Below are 20,049 nucleotides of genomic sequence, written 5' to 3'. Positions count from 1 at the left end.
GGGACCGGCGAAACGTCGGAGGAAGAGACCACCAAGAGACTGTCTCATGCAACAGCGAAAAGGGTTTATTTGGAGACCAGCATGCTGGGGCTCAGAGCTCACTAGAGCAAAGAGAGATAGAGCAAAAAGCGATAGAGCAAAGAGCCCTGAGAACAGCTTAAGCAGAGCTTATATACTTTTCTTGGAGAGGGCAGGGAGGGAAGTTCATTGAGGGGTCAGGGCGAGTGGGCAGTTTGCCTGCAACCGAGTGAGGGAGTGCATTCTGCAGTTTGGCAGTTGGGGACGGCACATTCTTGGAACAAGATTAGCAAACAGTTCTCAGGATTTCAACAGTGTTTTGTTAAGCATACAGAAAAACGGAGTGACAGGTACCTATTTTATTAACCTTTCAGTGATGACTTGGGGCCATCCCAAATAATCTAGGATAATCTCCCTATTTTAAGGTCTTCTGATTATCAACCTTAATTCTATCTGCATTCTTAATTCCTATTTGCCAGGAAACCTGATATATTCACACGTTCCAGGAATTATGACTTGAATATCTGCAGGTGCTATTATTCTGCCTAACATAGGCAGAAAATGGGGGACAAAGGAAAAAACCCTCACATCTCAAGTATGTTGAATGAAAGCTAAAAAATTTGAAAAACTACTTTTTTAAATCTTCATGAATGATGTGCATTACAGAATTAAGTGAAAAATGATGTAATAATGAAGGTTATCTGATTGTTGCATCATCCTATGCAGTTCCATTATTCTATAACTGACAAATCATGATGCAGTAATGCCTACAGTGAAATAAACAGTGTCAAGATATAGGGAAAATAAGATCACCGTTTTATATTGTTTCTTAGCTTTCTACAAAGATACAATTAATCTATTTGACAATTGCAAAATAGAATGCATTTTTATTAGAATTATATCAAATCCCCCCTCCCTCCCTTCCTTCTTTCCTTTGAGAAGGAAGGAGTCATGACATTCATCCTTGCAGTATCAAAACAGCATCTTCCGACTTGCTTCAGATGCATGGCCTATACCTACTGGACAACACCATTTGGATGTTTCACGGGCCTTCTACTGAACGTGGCCTAAACTCATCATCATCTGTATTCATTTTCCTCCACTAGTTCCAACCAAAACAGCAAGATCATATATTTCTTTTTTTGATGTGGGTGTGTTCTACATATATCAGTGTTTTTGATTGATTGATTTTCTAGTTCTTTGTATCTTCAAACTGCTGTTAGGCATCCAACAAAATAATTAAAAGTTCTCCTTGATTCTGACATCTATTACCCTCATGATTAATTATATTCTAAGTCCTGTTAATTCTCTCATATTTCAGTTGTATTCATCTGTTTCTGTCCATTCCCTCTTCCTCTGCCATTTTAGCCTCTTTGCCATCTCTTGCTTGGGTTATTGTACTAACTTCTTAACCAGTTTTTTTTTATTATATTGAGTCCTGTTTTCCCCTGTCTAGTCTCCAGTTTTCTGCAGAAGAAAATATTATGGTGCTATTCCAGTTTTAAAAACTCTTCTGAGGATTTCCATTGCCCTTAGGATAAAAGCCTAAACATTTTAACACCATCTGAAGGTCACCTTTGGTGCATGTCTTTCCTTTTTTACTTCATGTCCACCACGTGTACATGGACACACACACAACCTAACAATGGATGTTGCAACCATTCTGAATTATTCCCTATAACATACCGGGCCTGTTCATCTGCAGTCCTCTTTCCTGTGTTTGTCCCTTTGTCCAGAATACTCTTCTTCTTTAGCCACACACTATATAGATCTTAGTTGAAAGTACTTCCTAGGGGCTTATAGTCCCATCTATTCAGGAAGCTGAGGCTGGAGGATCCCAAATTTGAGGATAGCCTGGGAAAATTAGCAAGACCCTGTCTCAAAATAAAAAGGGCTGAAAGATATATAGCTTAGTGGTAGATTGCTTCTAGGTTAAATCCCCGGTAACTAAATAAAGAAATTAATAAAATAGAAAAAGGCCTGGGGATGCAGCTCAGTGGTAAGAGCACTTGGCATAGCATGTATGAGGCCATGGTCTTAATTCCAAATACCACCAAAAAAAAAAAAAAAAAAAAAAAAAAAATGCTGCATGTGGGAAGTTTCTCTTGAATATGTCTGGGGTTCCCATTCTATATTTCTACCTCTTCACCCCCACTTCCCTACACTTCAGAGTAGGTATGAAACTCAACTATTAGCACTTTTTAATTACCTGTCTGCCTCAGGGATTTTGTTAATTCCCACAGCAGGAACCCTTTGTCTTGTTCAGTATGGAAACCTCCAAACTAGCACAGTTCTAGGCACAAAGTAAGTACTTTGAAAATGGAGACCGAATGACTGAGTGTCTATGAATCTCTAATAGAGTACAGAAAGAATATAGGAACATAATTTATTGAATCAGCTAATACATATAAAATATTAATTAACTCATTGGACTGTGCCTTGTACATATCAACTGTGTTAGCTTTTGTTGCATTGTGAAGACAGGAATGTAGGTGATTTTTTTTTCTTTTGTGCTCTACTTTGGAAAGTAAAGAAAAAGCTGATGTAATACTTCCAAATGGATCTGTTCTTAAACATTAAGGTAATATCATGATTTGACACTTTCTCATCTGCAGTATCATATTTATATTCAAAAACCGAAATGTTTTTAAAGCTATCAATGCAATGAAGGAGGTCTGTTGTCTTCAGGCACTTTGTGCTTTACAACCTCCAGAAGGGATGATGATTACTGAGACAGCGCTTAGGCATTGTCTCCAGGGACTGACATTAGACTTCTCACTACAGAAATCTTCACATAAAAAGATAACCTTTCTTGAGAAAATTCAATTTTGGATTTAAATTTATATTATACATTTAAGATTATATATACCTTTGAAAGGAAATTTTACTAAATGTTGGCACCCAGATTCTGCCCAAATTGTATCATTTTTAGTCTTATATTTTTAAAGCTATTTCTGATTCAATACTGATCAAAAGATCTTTCATACATTATGTTTAAAGTAGTTTTTAGCTAAGTGTGGTGGTGCATGCCTAAAATCCCAGTGTTTGGGGAGGCTGAGGCAGGAGGTTCACAAGTTTGAGACCAGCCTTGGCAATTTAGGGAGACCCTATATCAGAATAAAAAAATAAAAGACTGAGACTTTTTATTGTTTTATAGTTTTATAAACTACCATATATAAATTTAGAACTTCTGTGTTAAGAGTGCCCCTGGGTTCAATAATAGATTGCTCCTGGGTTTTCAATCCCTAGCACCAATAAATAAATAAGTATATAATAAATAAAATTATTTAAATATTTAAAATAATTTAAACATTTATAAATACATAATAAAGAAAAATACTTTATTCTTATCCAGTTTCATATAGGGAGAGTTTTGTACTTAAGATTTTCTTTTTTTTATTTGTTATTTTTAGATATAAATGACATTATGGTGTATCTTGACATATTATACATACATGGGGTGCATCCCATTACAATTTTGATCCAATTCTTGTGGTTGAACATGATGTGGAATCATACTGGTCATGTATTCCATATATGAGCATTGGAAAGTTATGTCCGATTCATTCAACTGTCTTTCCTATTCCTTTCACCACTCTCTTCCTTTCATTCCCCTTTGTCTAATCCAATGAATTTCTATAATTTTCCTCTCTAAACTCTTTTGTTATGGGTTAGTATCCATATATCAGAGAGAACATTCGGCCTTTGGATTTTTGGGACTGGCATGATATTCTCCAGTTCCATCCATTTACCAGCAAATGCCATAATTTCCTTCTCCTTTATGTCTGGGTAATATTCCACTGTGTGTGTATATATATGTCACATTTTCTTTATCCATTCATCTGTTGAAGGGCGCCTGGGTTGGTTCAATAGCTTGGCTGTTGTGAATTGAGTTGCTATAAACATTAATGTAGCTGTGTCACTAGAGAATGTTGATTTTAAGTCCTTTGGGTATAAGCCAAGGAGTGGGATGACTGGGTCAAATGGTGGTTCCAGTCCAAGTTTTCAAGATTTTCATTTGTAGAGGATATGTTATGAATTTGGATGATTTGGAAATTTACCTTGCCATGAGCTTTAATAAGCAGAACCTCCTAAATATGTTTCACTTAATTTGACATTCCTAATTTAAAGACAAAAGCCACTGTGGTGTTGGTGTAGTCTTGGAAATATTGTGTATGACTTGTGTGCAAAATTTCTACATTATATCCAGATAAATCTTTGCCTTTTGAAATGTGGGAAAAAATAAGCATTTAAGAAATACTGGTTAAGGAAAGAAAGCTACTGATAAGTTACAGATAAGTGCTATATCTAAAGATAGTTGTGAAAAAAGTTCATTTAAAAAAATCACAAGGGAGATATCTATAAACAGTGGTTCTAGTCAGAGACATGAAATAATGGGGATTTTTTAAAAACTTGGGATCTTTTGAAACTCATTTCTCAATGAATGCTTTATATCTAACTGGATAACTGTATTTGCAAAATAATATGTTGTGTGAAACTCACTAAGTGCAGAGAAAAATGTAAAAGATGAAGTGGCTGTCTAATATTTCTTGTTTCACGCAGAGTTGTTGCTTGATAAGTACTTATCTTTGGCTTAATTAAGGAAGCTTATAATTAAATATTATAATATGTTTAAATATTAAAAAATAGGGACTGGAGTTGTGGCTCAGTGGTAGAGTGATCACCTAGCATGCACGAGGCACTGGGTTCAATCCTCAGCACCACATAAATGTAAAATAAAGATATTGTGCCCACCTAAAACTTAAGAATAAGTATTTAAAAAAAATATTAAAAAATATTCAGATGTACCATAAATTGACTTAAAACACAATTAATTTCAATTCATTATTTTGGTATTGCTTTTACATAGTTTTTTAACATAATTTTTACATCATAAATTTTTTTCAAACGGTAAACTAGAAATTTTATTTTACTAGTATCTAATTGCAATATGAACGATTATTTTTGCCTGTTATAATAGATTAAACTTTCACTGTTTTCCTAGATGTTTTTAATCCAAATTTTATTATATCCAAAGAATGGTTTTAAAAATGCTTTATTATGTAGTATTAAGTAGTTTCTTTGAGAGAAATGAAGGTTGTACAAAAGAAAAACACAGAATTTCACATTCTTGATATGTAATAGAGAAAAGATCTTGAGTACACATTCCTTTAAGCCTTAGAGTAACTTAATACTTTCTCCACATTGCTACTGTTACTCTTTACTGATACTTATTTTCACTGCCTTATATTTAATTGAATGAAATTTTATTTTCATAGTGTTTAATGGCAACTAAATAAATTTTTGGTAGAGTCAATTGTACATTTTCTTTAACAGTTAACATAAAATTGAAAGATGTAAGCAATTTAATTGTAAGAATTGTTTCAGAATACCATTTTAGAAATAAGTTTGCAGTATTAGCAACATCACTATTATATGAATATATGCTAATGTAGGATGAAAGAAGAATCCTCATTAAAAATCTGGTTGCTAAACAAATAACAAAAACCTTATAAACAGCTTGAGGCTTTGGGTCAGTCACGATTACTCCAGAAGAGATTTGGACAAGTGTGAAAATATATAGGCTATGCCTTTAATGTGATCAGAACACATAAATACTATCTTCCATCAGTTCTCTAACAATGGCATTTTTAATTAATATTAGGGAAAACATCTTTTTCCCCACAGTTTTATTGGTGCATTATAATTGTATGTAATGGTGGGAATTGTTACATTTTCATGTATACACACAATATAACAATATAATTTAGCCAATATCATTCTCCATTATATCCCCTTTCCCTTCTCCTCTCCCTTTTCCTTAATCTCTTTCCTCTACTAATCTCCCTTCAGTTTTCATGAGACTGACCCCCACCCACAACTTTCTTTTCCTTTTTCCTTTCTAGCTTCCACTTGTGAGAGAAAACATGTGACTCTTGACCTTCTGAATTTGGCTTATTTCATTTAACATACTGGTCTCAAGTTCCAGCATTCTTATTTTTGACTAAAAAGGTAGACTTTTGATACAGTCATTGTGTTTGCTTTCCAGAAAAGGACTGAAGTTTGGTCAGCTAAGATAGTTTTTTTTTTCTTTGTTGTTTTTAGATGACAGTAGAATTTATTTATACTGTACATGCACGGAGTACAACCCGGTCCAATTAGGATCCCTTTCTTGTCGTTATGCATAATGTGGAGTTATATTGGTCTTGTATTCCTATATGAGCAAAGGAAAGTTATGTCTGATTCATTCTGCTGTCTTTAGGATATTTTCTTTTTTTTTTTTTTTTTTTTTTTAGGTAATATGCTTTAAACTTTTGTTTTTTTTATTTAAGTTTNTTAATGTTAATCTTCTTCTCATGCTCTTCCTCCCTACTCTGTTCTTAGTTGCTCTCCTTATATCAAAGAAGACATTTGGCATTTGTTATTTTCTTTAGGCAGCATTCACGATGCTATTATCTGTCTCCTAAGTAGGTATAACAAGATGACAGTAAGGGTAAGGTGGTACAAAGGAATCCTCCTCCTTGTTTATCACCACTACCAAACATGGCAGTTCTCTTAAAGAAGGGTTTAGCCAACTTAGTCAATTCTGGATTAACTTTGTGTATATATTTCCTTTGAGTATTGCACATGCTTTTACTTGGGAGATAATCTTAACATTTTGATGTGGCATTGGAAGTAGAAAAATTAACATGTAGGAAAAAAGAGGAATTCCAGAGTGAAAGTTAATGGACTTTTTGATAGCCATGTGACTGCTCCTTAGTGTTTCCACTGAAAGTGAATTGGCTGCAGGTCTGCTTTGCCTTTGGAATTGTAGTAAGTTTGTAGTTGAAGGACATGAAGGAATTTCCCTTGGATTGTGTGACCTGTATGCCTGGCTTATCTGCACAGGAGCATTTATAGTTGGGAAAGAAGATATTCAATGAAGTTAAGTCTATCAGGCTGGCTTGGGAATGAAATTAAATGGTGGGAGTGCTAACATTATATGAACAAGAAAAGCAATGGGAGCTAATTCTGTGTGACTGTGAAGGGGAATAGTACATATCACACATGTTATCATGCACATTAAATTATTTGAATTCAAATCATTTCTTGCATCCTTTGACCTTGTTCCTATTCCATATTTTATTTTTGCAGAGTGTAGTTAGGTTGCTGTGGGTACACATCTATGCTATAGTGCTTTTGTTCTGGTAAAGTCCTTCTAATGAGTTTTTTACACACTTAACAAATCTCAATCATTTTTGGTTGTTTATGATTTAAAAGTATTTTTGTTACTTATTATAGTATGTAACTCATGGAGATTTCTAAAGTTTCCTGTCTGTGTTTTGAAAATCATAAGTAATTTATGTTCCTCAGTAACTGGAAGGATAATGCATAACTCAAGGAATGAGGGAAATCTTGATCATATAAAGTTATAAAAGATATTAAGGAATTTTTTTTTCCTTTTGGTCTACAGCTTCTTTGTGAGACTGATGTCGTGTTTTACAATCTGAAATGGAAATGGCTGATTACTTGATAGCAAGCAGATTAGAGGTAGCACAGCCTAGAATTGGATCAGCCAGTGTCAGAAGAAAGGGCCAGAATAGTCCAGGAAGATGGCTGCAAGCAAAAGCACACTGTAATGTGGAAAGGATAGTAGGATTGATTCTGACCTAACTATAAGACAGAGTAGCAAGTGGCCCAACTGTGGGGAGAATATGGTGCCAAACTTAAGTTGATAGTCCTGAAAAGACAGATACCAAAGATGTTAGTGCAATTTAAAAGGTAAGATAGTGGAATGGGAATCTAACAGAAAACCATTTGAAATTTCTGGGGAATCAAGAGTTGACTTGAGAATGAAATATTAGAAGTTACGGTACCATTACAAGCTTATTTAAAAGAAAGGGGATCCTTTCATGCCATCAGGTTGGGATCCACCACCTCAGTCGTGTACTGAGAAGATATACTAAGCCTGGACATCAGTGTCTAGAAACAATTTCCCTTTGACTCCTTAAGTATTTAATTCCCCTAGAATATGCCCTTTCCCTACTAGAAATGCTTCTGAGAATCTACATTCTTTCTCACCTTTACCTCAGATGTCCTGTCTCCCTTATCTCAAATATCATTTATTTCTACAAAGTGAACAATAGTCAACTTATTCTGCCTTTTATTAGTGTGCATGTCTTTTGTTGAACACGTACTATGTGCAAGGCACAGTTTATGTAATATTGTTAATAATTTAGAACTATTAAAATTTTATTGATATAATTACAAATTATATTTCTGTTTCCAACTTTTAAATTTCAGATTTTACAAAATGTTGCAAGGACTCTGGCATCCTCATGGTAGTAAAATGCCAGAAAGAAAATTCTGCATTGAAAGAATGTCTAACTGCTTAGTAAGTAGTTACTTCAGTGTTTGTGTGTGTGTGTAAGAGTGTGTTACTTAACTCATTACAGGTAATACATTCTGTACATCCCCTAACCAAATTCTTCACCTTTTTGGCTGAATCTAAAATTACAGCATGTTGAAAATTTATTCTAAAAGGAAAAAACCTTGCATATTTGTTAAACGATTTTTTCAAGTTGTCTGTCAACATTGTGTTTGATTAAAAATATGTCAGCAAACAAAAAATATGTGACTTAGCATAATCTCTTTTTGTCAACAGGTTGATTTATAGAATTCAGTATAGACTGATTTTTTTGTTTATTTCATCTAGCAGAAAGAAACTGAATTTAGAATATCTTTATATTGTGATTTATATAATTTTAACTTTTAGAATTACAATAAATCACATGAAAAACACAAAATTTAGATTTTTTGAAGTTAATCAATTTTTAAATAGCATTTTAATGTTATATTCACCAATATCTCATTGTAGTTCCTTTAGACCTGAAGTGAAAATATGCATGCAGGTGCTTTCTGTTTTATCTCTGTTCTATTATCCACATTATTGACAGATAATATTGCAGAATATATTAGAAAGTACTATTGATACTTGTGAGATCTTAATTTTGGCAAGCTCTTATTTACTTTTATACTCTGCTTTTCAAGCCTCTGAACTATATGTATGTGTCAGTATGGCTTGATCTTTCTTAGGGGACTAAATAAAATAATAATGATCTGAATCCCATATTTTTAAAATAACAAATTACATGTACATAAACTTACAGGTTTAGAATGCTATAGATGAGACTGTAGAGATGATCTAAACTCATCTTACATTTATAGATGAGGAAACACTCAATATTCATTTTTTCTCAAGTTAATATCAATAGCAGCTCTTTACATCTGGGCCAGAAACAGTACTAAGCACTTTACTGTAAAAGAATTCATTCTCTGATGTATTGTTCTTCCAATTTTGTTGCTGGTGCATCTAAGAGATATTTAATAAATAATCACTTAAACTTCATGTGTCTGAACTTGTTTTATATATTGATGAAGAATTTTTTACCTCTAGTTCAGTCATCATAATAATTACCTTGACATATTATCCCACCCTCCAAATGGGCTGGTTCTAGAGCAGAGTAGACAGAAACACAGACTGCAGAGAGGGCAGCCTGAGGGCATCCTGAGCTCAGCTTCTGAATCAGTGAGTTTAGCTAGCCTTGTAAACTTGGACAAGATCCCTCACTGTGAGAAGGGATGCCTCTCCTGGAGTGATTGTGAAGTACTCTATGTGAACACATTTACCCCGGTGCCTAGTGTACGAGGTACTCAGTAAATGTTAGCTCTTATTGATCTGTACTTGTTATTAGATTGGTATTTATTTTGTTACCTGAATATTAATCATAGGAATTTTATTTCACATCTGCTAAAAACAGGAAATAATAGGTTCTAGTGGATCTGGGGAAGGGGTCTAGAGAGAGGCAACTGCTTCTGTTGGTTTAGAAGAGAGAGAAGCAGTGAAAGAAATAAAGGATGTGAATGGAAAGTTATTAAGAGAAATTGTACTTTAGATCCAGAATACTCAAGAAATATTGTCATCTTTGAGTAAGAAAGTCTCTGCTTTGTTAATTACTATTTGACATTCCATGAATGTAACCACTATTCTTAGTGACATCTTGAAATGTTAATGGTTTGTGCTCCTTTATTTCTACCTCATCTTCATTTATTCCTTGACATACTGTGATCTGATTTCTGCCCTGACTCTACTGAAATCTTATTCCTAAAGACTCTAGTTAAATCAAACAAATAGTGCTCTTGGACTTGACCTTTCTCTAGCAATCACTTCTATTGTTTGGATATTTTGATTCTCAAATATTTCTTTGTACTTCCCAATCTTTTTTTCCCTTAACCTACTGCTTAAAGTTCATATTTCCCTGGGTTCTCCTCTCATTCTTAATTCTGAAGAAGTTCAGTTTGTACCTATGGATTAAATCACTTATAGATAATGAAATTTTTCTGCTTTCTTCAGATAACAAACTGAACCTGACTCCCTTTCCCTCTACCCACATCATGGGTCTTTGTAAATTAGAGAATTGTCTGCTAACTCTAATTGGTGAGTTCCTATGTCTCACCAAATCTAATTTTTTCTTTTCATTTTTACAGCTGCTCATTTGGCCTAGGCCCTCATTCATTCTTGCCTGGATTACTCCTGATTCTAACCTTGCTGCTGCCTTTTAGCCTATCTTCAATATGCTGACAGATTCATCCAAAGACACAAAATTTTCTGTTCATCATGTTCTGTTGCCTTCAGGATAAATTTTAATTTCTTTGTGTGGTATAAGTGGCCCATAATTATTTGGCCTTGAACATTCCATGCTTGTATCAGGCCCTTTCTGCTATGTGTAAGCCACTGTAGTGGTAGCAGTCACCTTGCATTCTTCATGCATCCCAGCTTTTCCTCATCTGTGTGCCATTTATATGGATTTCTGTTGGTCCTACATAATTCATCTTAAGCATTTCTTCATGACTTCTTCCTCATGTTTCTGTGCTATCCTGGGTTGTATCTGTCACAACAGTTTTTACACTTAATTGTAGTTCAGTCTTCACTTGTCTGCCCTGTAATACCATAGGTTCTTTGAGGATAGGAGCTGTGCTTCTCATTGCTCAAATCTGTGATAGTACCCTGTATAAAAGAATCTTTGTATTAATATGTACAGTTAAAAATAGAATCTTTAGGTCTATATGTTTTCATTAATTTGATAATGTTCACACTGAATTTGTGACCAATATATAAAAGTTTACTTCTAAATAAAAAAGTCTGCTTCTGAAGATTGAACCTGATGTACTAGATATCTGAATATCATTGTTTACTGCTTATAATTAAAATTGAGATTTTCATTTCCTTCTTGTAGCTACAATGATCCAGCTTTTTATGAAGAATGCAAAATGGAATACCTGAAGGAAAGGGAAGAATTCAGAAAAACTGGAATTCCTACTAAGAAAAGGCTACAGAAGCTACCTACAAGCATGTAGGCAGATATTAAAATGACAGGAATCTCATATTCACAAAAGTCTTTTATAATATAAATCATCTGAAATAATGGACTTGAATGTGTTTGCTTTATTCTAATTATGAAAATAATTTATAAGAAATAAAGATCATATTTCAAAGTTGATTTATTAAATATGGGATGGGAGTAAATACTGGAATGAAATATGGTTTTCCTGATCATTCTGAATTTTTCACAAGCTTTTCCACAATTATAGTTCTATGAACAGTGCTAATGATTTCCAGAGTTCCACATGGACTTTACCTTCTTCCATCGTATAGGGAAAAAGCTAATCATAGGGATCAAAGTATTAAATGAAAGCAGAAACCTTTAAAGGTGTTGATAATAACTAAGCAGTATAGCACAATGGCTAGGAACCAGAATATTGAAGTTTAACAACCTATTGACTATTTGCAACTGTCAAAATGAATCTCAAAAGCTATTGTGAGAATTTGTTGAATATAGCAAGTGTATATCTTGTATGGGACAGTGCTCCAGATGTGGTAAACACTTTCTAATTGGTAGTGTTAGTAGTACGTAGTAAGGCTTATCTGAAAGCATAGATAAGTATATATATGTATTTTACTTACATTCTTTGATGGATTTTTTTTCCTGAAATTGTTTTTTGATCAAGTTAATTATGTTAATAACTTGATTATTGAAAATACTTTTTCTTTTTAAAAACTCATCCTTAGGATGAATAAACACCTTGTAAAATAGTGGACTCAGAAAGTTAGTGTAATAAATTTCTGTCCCAATGCCATAATTTGGGCCCAGGCTGATATTATATTAAAAAGTCATCCCCCCCACCCACAACCCCAGGAGCTATTAGCTGTGCACCACAGCCACTATAACCAGTTTACAGATAAGTAAATTTTCTGTTTCCACATAGTCCTCATTAAAATCAAAACCAGAAACTTAATTACAAAACAAGATTTAACTTTGGTCCCAAACCCATGAAATAGCTGACTTAGGGGAAAAAAAGGACTTAATAATTTAAATGCAATACAATCAATGGATGTTCAAGTTCCCACTTTACTCATACTCTTGAGTTAACCACTCAAAAAATGATTTTACTCTTATTTGAAATACAAAGGAACTACACTTTTCCCAGGCCACAGATCAAAAGGAGGGAGATTAGTAGAACAGACAAAAATAAAGCAAATATCAAAATCTGGAGTCCACACAGAATAGGGGCTAATAAGCCTATATTCCTCTGTTCACCTTCTGATACTGGTACATTTCCTAAAGTACAGGACTGTCATTCTTTTTCTTTTTTTTAAATGACTCAAATGGAGAAAAGGCAAAAACATTACAGAGGCTGGAAGAAATATACAGTCTGTGACTATTTTAATGAAAATTAAAGTAGCCAACTTCAAATTTTTGTTTTTGTTGGTGTTGGGGATCAAATCCAGGGCGTTGCACAAAGACAACTTCAATTTTATGTGGAAAATTAGCTTATATAGATGTCACATCCTCCATAGGTGCTAGACAAATTATACAGTATACTCATCCTTCTTTCTCATAGCAAAAATGAACCATTCATTGGAGACTTTATTCATGCCTCACCACACTCAAGTCTACTTATTGGACTGAGGCAGTTGTACTTTGCTTGCTTACTGGTACCTTTGTTTATATTCTGTCTGTACGTGACAATTCATAGGATGTTACCCTTTAAAATTTACCTTTTCCAAGTAGCTTTTCTGGATAAAGATCATAACTTTCCTCCACATGATTCAATGAATTTACTATTTATTTGCTAATGTTTCACATAGGTATGTCACTACTCTACATGTGAATTCAGTTCCATTTTGGCAGATAGTCAATAAAAGAATCTTCCTTTCAGAGAAATAAATTCTACCTCAAGCTAATAAGAGGAAGGAAATGTAGCTTTTTAAAAATTATTTGTGTTCTCTTTATATTGTTGGGTTATAGATGTGCTGAACTCGGTTCTTACAAAAAGAAATCTAAAATTTTTGGAGTGTTTAGTTATTATAAGAGATTTACATAAAAGTTTCCATTTTAAAAAGATCGTAAGCCACAGATGGGCCAATTTTATCATTTCTTTTTGAATCTTAATGAGAATAGATGATATACTTAAAATTTTCTGTGGGTAAAATATTTTTGATTAATTCTTCTTACTAAAGTCTTATGCACATTTAACACTTAAACTATTAAGAACATCCTGATATTCTTAATAGTTTAAGTGTTAAATGTGCATGGACTTTAGTAAGAAGTAATTCAATGACTGTTCTTAATAGTTTAAGTGCTAAATGTGCATTAGACTTTAGTAAGAATAGCATACCTGTTTGATTGCTATCATCACTGTCTTTTGGAGGGAATTTTCTCCACTCAAAGTCAATTTAACAAGACAAATGTCTGTTATACGAATCAAATTAACAACTAACAATCAGTACCAGACCTTGTAGTATATAAGCAAGGACATTATTTCACATCCACTTCCATTTCAAATAAAAATAATTTTAATTAAACAATTTCTTGGCATTGTTCAAAACATTAATCAAGCCATTATCTTGTAAGACTGACTGACTTTACGAAGGGAAATTTCCAATTATGGTTTTAGAAAAGGCAAACCAGTAAGCCACATTAGAGATTAGAGATAATATACAGCCTATGCAGCCACATGAGAAATAGTTTATGCTGCTTTGTTATTACACAGGTAGTTGCTTCCTTCAGCTAAAGCCTGGAATCTTATATTTGTTTTATGCATATTGGGTTTTGTTCTATTACTTGGCAGAAGACTGTACTCCCTTGAGTCAGCTGTGTTCGCTGGTCAGAATAAATTCCAGCATCTGACTTCAATTCCATTAATCACAGACAAGCTTGAATAAGTGAGTAAGATAATAGAAAGACAAAAAGAATGGTGAACATTGTCTGTGTATGCTATTCAATAATATGGAAAAGATCTGTGATACTCTTTTGAATTTAAGATATATGAACTGTCTATCAAAAAGGATAAAGTCCTTCCTACATGAAACACTGTATCCTAGGCAAAAGGTGTATGAACCAAGTAAAATATTATTACTATTATTAATATTTCTATCCTGAAAGAATTCAGGTCAATTTTCCTGTGAAGCCACCTTTGTTATTTCCTCACTTATTTACAAATGACCTGTTAGAATGAGTTTGGGGATATTTCATGATTGTACAATATCAATGCAGCACAAAATTTATTTCTAGAGTGAAATTTTGTAATTCAAAAATCACTTTCTCAAGTACTACATTTCAAAACAAAGTCTAATAATTTATAAACTGCTTTATACAACAAGCAGCAATATTCCCTTTGAAGAAAATGACTATACAGTTATACACATTTAAATTTTCATTATGGACCACCAGAGGGACAGATTAGACTCAAAACTTTAAAGATGCTCTTTCTACTTCTAATTGAATGGTGTATAAGGTTATAATAGTTTATTCACATACCACATAGTTTGTAACTATTTCATCTTTTTATCCATTTAGGACTTGAATGTACTGGGACAGAGCTGGCTTCAATGGTCATTTCAAGTCTTAGAATTCAAATTGCAATTCTAAAGTATGATTATTTAAATCTTAATGTCTAAAACACAATACCATAGAGATATAATGACCTAGTCATTTTTATTCCATTATGATATTTCTTATCTCTATGCATCATAAAGTCAACAGAATATTAACTTATTTGCATTGCCATTTGCTCCTTTATGCATATCTGAACCAGTGAACATGGTTTTTTCCCTGTATTCAAGGCTTCCTTTTATTTTTATGGATAGATGTCTAGGCCTTTCACACACTTCATAAAACCATGTCTAAAAATATCCAGTTCCCTTATCTGCGAGGCAAAATTTTACAATTGTTATCAAAGGTAGAATTGTCTTTTTGAAACACCTTAAGTTTATAAATTAGTACAGTAGCACATATCCGATTCTTAGAATATGGAGCTGGAGGTACTCTTCTTTCATACTAGAAAATCAACTACATAATATCGTACAGTGTGTTTGAATGTATATACTGAAGAACTCTGCAAAATTTTAATCAAAGCCCACTTTCAGTTTGTTAAATAACTTCCTTGGAGAACCACTGGGAGAGACAGTGTCCTCATGATCAAATCATGAATCTCTTCAGAATTAATTCTTATAAAGGCAGTTTTGATTATGATGATCCAAGTAATGCAATGGTGGTAGGTTGGGTAAAGGCAAAGTTTTACTTTTAGTTTCCCCAAATGCTGTCTCACTTGATTTAGGAGGGCTTGGGAATACCCAAGAATTATCTTCCAGAGAATTTCTGCCGTAAGAGTTGTGTTCCTGAAAGTCTGTACCATCAGTAGGAATGGATCTCTCATTATCTGTCCATGATTGGAGAAGTGCTTTCTCTGATAAAACCTTTATATCTCCTGGTAAAGGAGAAGATGTAGTATGACAGAGAGCTTTGCCATTTGGTGACAGAGGGGGATGTCTTTTGTATGTTGCAGTGAAATTTGTCAAGTGCAGTTTCGTTCCTTCTTTCCCAAGGTCTTCCATGCATCCTATTGGTGTGCAGGCTAAAAAGAAAGCACAGGCTAAATAAATGTCCATTTTCATGGCATTTGTGATCATAAAATATAATACTTCATTAGTCTTGCTAAATCCTAGAAATGATAATGAAATTCACATTTTCAAGATACAAATAAAGATCCTGTTCTAGGCCATTAATGTGACTAGTTGAAGGCTTGTAGATCATTTGTGTGCAAGTGGGGACTGAGAAAGCTGTTCTTAAGTTTTAGTTAAATATAATATTCCTTTGCTTATTCAAGGTTTTTCTCCATGGATATTCCAATAGTGATTTTTTTTTCAGAAATAATTCTATTTTTAATTGTTAGGAGCCAAATGAAGTTTTAATATACATTTAAAGGCTTTTTATAGATAAAGCAGTTAAAATAAAAGTTGCAAATTAATTCTATTTCTTATTAATAAACCTATAAGAGCAACTGTGAATTCTGCTGTGGTCACAATACAGGTCAAATCTTTTTAAAAAAGGAAAAAAAATGTTTCATATACATGCAATAATGACTTATCAAGGTTAAAAGATAAATGTATATTTAGCCCAAAGATGGCCAATTGCAACTAAGGATTTACTCTACGTAGTTTAGGACAAACAGAACCACATTATAAAATAAGCTCACTGTCTTTTTTCTTAGGAAGATGAATGGGGGTGTGGGGGAGAAACAATAGAATTAACAGTGTTCAGCTTCTGGACAGAGGTACTATATAGGTCAGAAAAAAGAGGGGTGGGGGGCAAACCTCAGTGATCTATAGTCTTATTTCTGCCCACTCCTCAAAAACAATGAGCTCTGTGGTAAGGAGTGGTGACTTTATGCCTGCCACTGTATAAGGAAATATGCTGGTGAATTTATAGTCCCAAGCATCAAGAAGATATATCATCAACCAGCTAAGAAGGAACAACAGATAAACTACTACTAAGCTCTGCTCCTTTATTATTCTTCGGAGTTAATATTTACTATGTGAACAAAGAACCACACTAAAAACTCACTGCAAAATTATTGTGTCCCTTTAAAGAAAGGTATTATTTCTACCCTCTACTTGTAGTTTTTCAATTATTTCTACCCTCTACTTGTAGTTTTTCATAGACCACAGAACACCATATTATTTTCCCTTCATTCTTAAGTAACCAGCTCTCCTGAACTAAAAGGAATTCTGAATTCAATTTTTCTTCCCAATATGTAACATTTTCCTTCACTAAGAAACACTCCTGAGGAAAATTTACTTATGAAATAGAGTTCTCTCAAGACAATGAAAATGCAAATAGCAATTTTAAATTAGGTGTTGATTATTTTTTTTAAAGTCTCATTTCATTCCTTTAAAAAGTAATATTCAAATTTATAGAACACTACTTTTTTGAAATAATACTATTATGTAATACTAGGCACAAATGCACTGATTTTTCTCCATGGTATTAAGAATAGTTTTGGCAAACTACCTAACATAAAACTCAAAAAAGTTTAATTGGTCAAGCAGTTAAATATGAAAGGCAAAGCAATGAAAATTTTTGGTTGAAGGGGATGCGGTGAAGCACTTAGCCTCCCATCTAATAAGCTATTCTTATAAGAAAGAAACATTCAGTTTATAAAAAATGCAAATAAATAATGAATCAGTTATTGTTTTGAAAACAAACAACATGAAAAGCCAGGACTCTGGTACATTCTGTAGCACTGGAATGAAAAATTGCTTTTGGGCTTTTAAAAAAAATATATATGAAGTAGTTGCGGTAAAAGGTCAACTAGAGCAAACTTAACACCTCAGCCTTATACACATAAGCAACACTTGGCTGAGAAAAGCCACAAGGGGAAAAGAATACAGTACTGAAGAAAAAACATATCAGCAACACCTTTATGTGTGAAGTTGACCAGTATGAGACTGAAGCCAAAGCAGAGAATGGGTAGGCTGTGAACACACTAAATATACCATGACTTATCAAACTCATTTGATGAGATTTTGATAAGATACAATGGCTAGCTATTCTTCAAGCAGTTTAGCTGGAATGAGTAGTTTCCGGTAAATAGTAACTTGCCTTTCTTGATTGCAGTTGGGGTTTTCAGTTTTCGTAGTAGTTCAGCTTGTACTTGAGTCACCAGATGTAAATTGGACATTTCTCTCTTTAGTTCCCAGTATGCATGTTGCATATTATCACTGAAATAATTTTTTTAAAGAAGTTAGTATTCATTCTTTTCATTAACAAGAAGGAGTAACTTTAAAACAGAAGCAAGCAGATCTATATTTCTGCTCCTGTCAGTTCTGTGATGATGTAAATTAAACAACTGAAAGATAATTAGGACATTGTATATGAAAAGATGTAAGAAAAACATCATCCTCTTAATTTCTAGCAATTAATTGTATGCATTAAACAGAAAGTTTAAAAAAAGAAGTATTCTAACCACCACATTTTCTTACCGGTTTCAGAACTGATATTTTATTACAGTCTATAATGTGCACTGGTGTTAATATGATTTATAAGTAATAAGGAATATGCTTATTTGTAAATCTGATCAAGAATAAAGTTATAATCATATATACATGTATTTATCTTTTAATTATTTTGACATTGTAAATTGAAATGATGTATCAACTGCTAAATATATACCCAAGTCCACATTAAAATAAAATTTAGGTTTCACACATTACATTCTTTATGTTTGACTGAGTTGTCTCATACTGTTGGTTCTAAATCAATGTGACATGACAGCATAAGACATGAAGAGCCAGATGATTTCCTCATAAGGAAGAAGAATCTACAAAAGGAGGATTATATGAAACAAATAAAAATTTCAAAATTTTTATCATTAAAAGTATTTTATCTCAATTATCTGAGGAAATATAAATTATTTTAAATCTAATTTTTAAAGGTTTTATTTTCCATTAAATATTCTTACTTGATAGTCATAACTTTCTTAAATTTTTAATTGTAAACTAAATAGACTGAAATCTTCAGCACATATTCTCACTTCATTGTACAAGAACACATAAATATTAAGTACAAAAATAGCTGATCTCATAGCATCCCAACAACCATATTGCATCTGAGAGATACAGTATTATTTTAGTAGTATGGAAATCAAGTTAAGCAAACATGTCACCTCTTGCTTTAATTTTTGCCTGGCCATATACAAAACTTAAACTTCAAGGCAATGCCCTCTTAAAATCTAAATTTAATATCCTAGTTAGAGAATCAACAAATATATCAATTATTTTGAATTGTGTAAGGTTAAATACCTTTTCTATTAAAATATTCTCATTCTACTTAGACTATAATAAACTTTGTACTGCTTTGCAGAAAAATATGTCATGAACGTCACTGGATAACCTTTCGTGCACTGAAAAAAGACATGACTTTTTGCAGATTTTTGAAAGGCATGAAATATTTACTTTACAAAAATTAGTTAACCACTTCTTAACCAGTAAATTTCTGAGATATTTGCTACAATTAATGTTTTACACAGGAGACAGTGTGAAGAGAACTGTTGATTCCTTGGTTCAATTCTGGGCATTTGGTATGTTTTCACATTATAAAGCACTTGGTATAATCACTGCACATGTGCTAATTCATGCACAGAGTCAGGATATCAATAAAACAGTTTAAGAACAGTTTACTATTGATATGACATGGTAAATGAATATGTGACTTGGAGAAAACACCCATGATAGTGTTAGGGTATTGAAATACCAAGCACATCTAATAATTCAAAACAGGTAGGCATAGAAACAAATATAAGGGTGATAACAAAATAGCATCTGGTACATATTTTTAAACTCAATTTAATTAAGACTGCTTAAAAATTAGATAGAGTTGAATACTGGGTCACCATGATTAACACACGTCATCATTTTGTCTTTTGCCCTTCATGTCACCTGAACTGAAACCTATAGTTACAAAAAATTGAAGACCATTACTAAATATAAGCTCTCCCTCTTGTGGATAACAAAGTAATCGCAGTTAGTGCTACCTACTGTTAATATTAAAGTGCTATAGTCTTCAAACTGTTTAAAATTTTATTTTTAATTCTATTAACTTGAACAAAGTGTTTAAACCATTAATTGATTAGAAAAGCCAAGTTGTTATC

The 20,049-nt window shown here is 33.0% G+C and overlaps 2 protein-coding genes across 4 annotated transcripts in view; one reads left to right on the top strand and one right to left on the bottom strand.

Moving 5' to 3' along the window:
• Cmc1 (C-X9-C motif containing 1) overlaps positions 1-14,301 on the top strand; it is a 76,123-nt gene extending 61,822 nt beyond the window's left edge. The window contains exons 3-4 of the mRNA XM_015489555.2: positions 8,302-8,392; positions 11,295-14,301. Coding sequence (XP_015345041.1) covers positions 8,302-8,392; positions 11,295-11,415 — 212 coding nt within the window. The 3' untranslated portion in view covers positions 11,416-14,301. The remainder of the gene's footprint in view (positions 1-8,301; positions 8,393-11,294) is intronic.
• Azi2 (5-azacytidine induced 2) overlaps positions 13,893-20,049 on the bottom strand; it is a 26,859-nt gene continuing 20,702 nt past the window's right edge. For all 3 annotated transcript variants that reach the window (XM_048794946.1, XM_015489553.2, XM_015489554.2), the window contains exons 7-8: positions 18,003-18,121; positions 13,893-15,975 (exon numbers count right to left, since the gene is read on the bottom strand). In XM_048794946.1, coding sequence (XP_048650903.1) covers positions 15,563-15,975; positions 18,003-18,121 — 532 coding nt within the window. In that variant the 3' untranslated portion in view covers positions 13,893-15,562. The remainder of the gene's footprint in view (positions 15,976-18,002; positions 18,122-20,049) is intronic.

This window comes from Marmota marmota, unplaced genomic scaffold (assembly GCF_001458135.2).
Source record: "Marmota marmota marmota unplaced genomic scaffold, marMar, whole genome shotgun sequence".
Classification (NCBI taxonomy): Eukaryota; Metazoa; Chordata; class Mammalia; order Rodentia; family Sciuridae; genus Marmota; species Marmota marmota.
The sequence above is the reverse complement of the archived record's forward strand: the minus strand, read 5'-3'. Positions and strand labels throughout refer to the sequence as shown.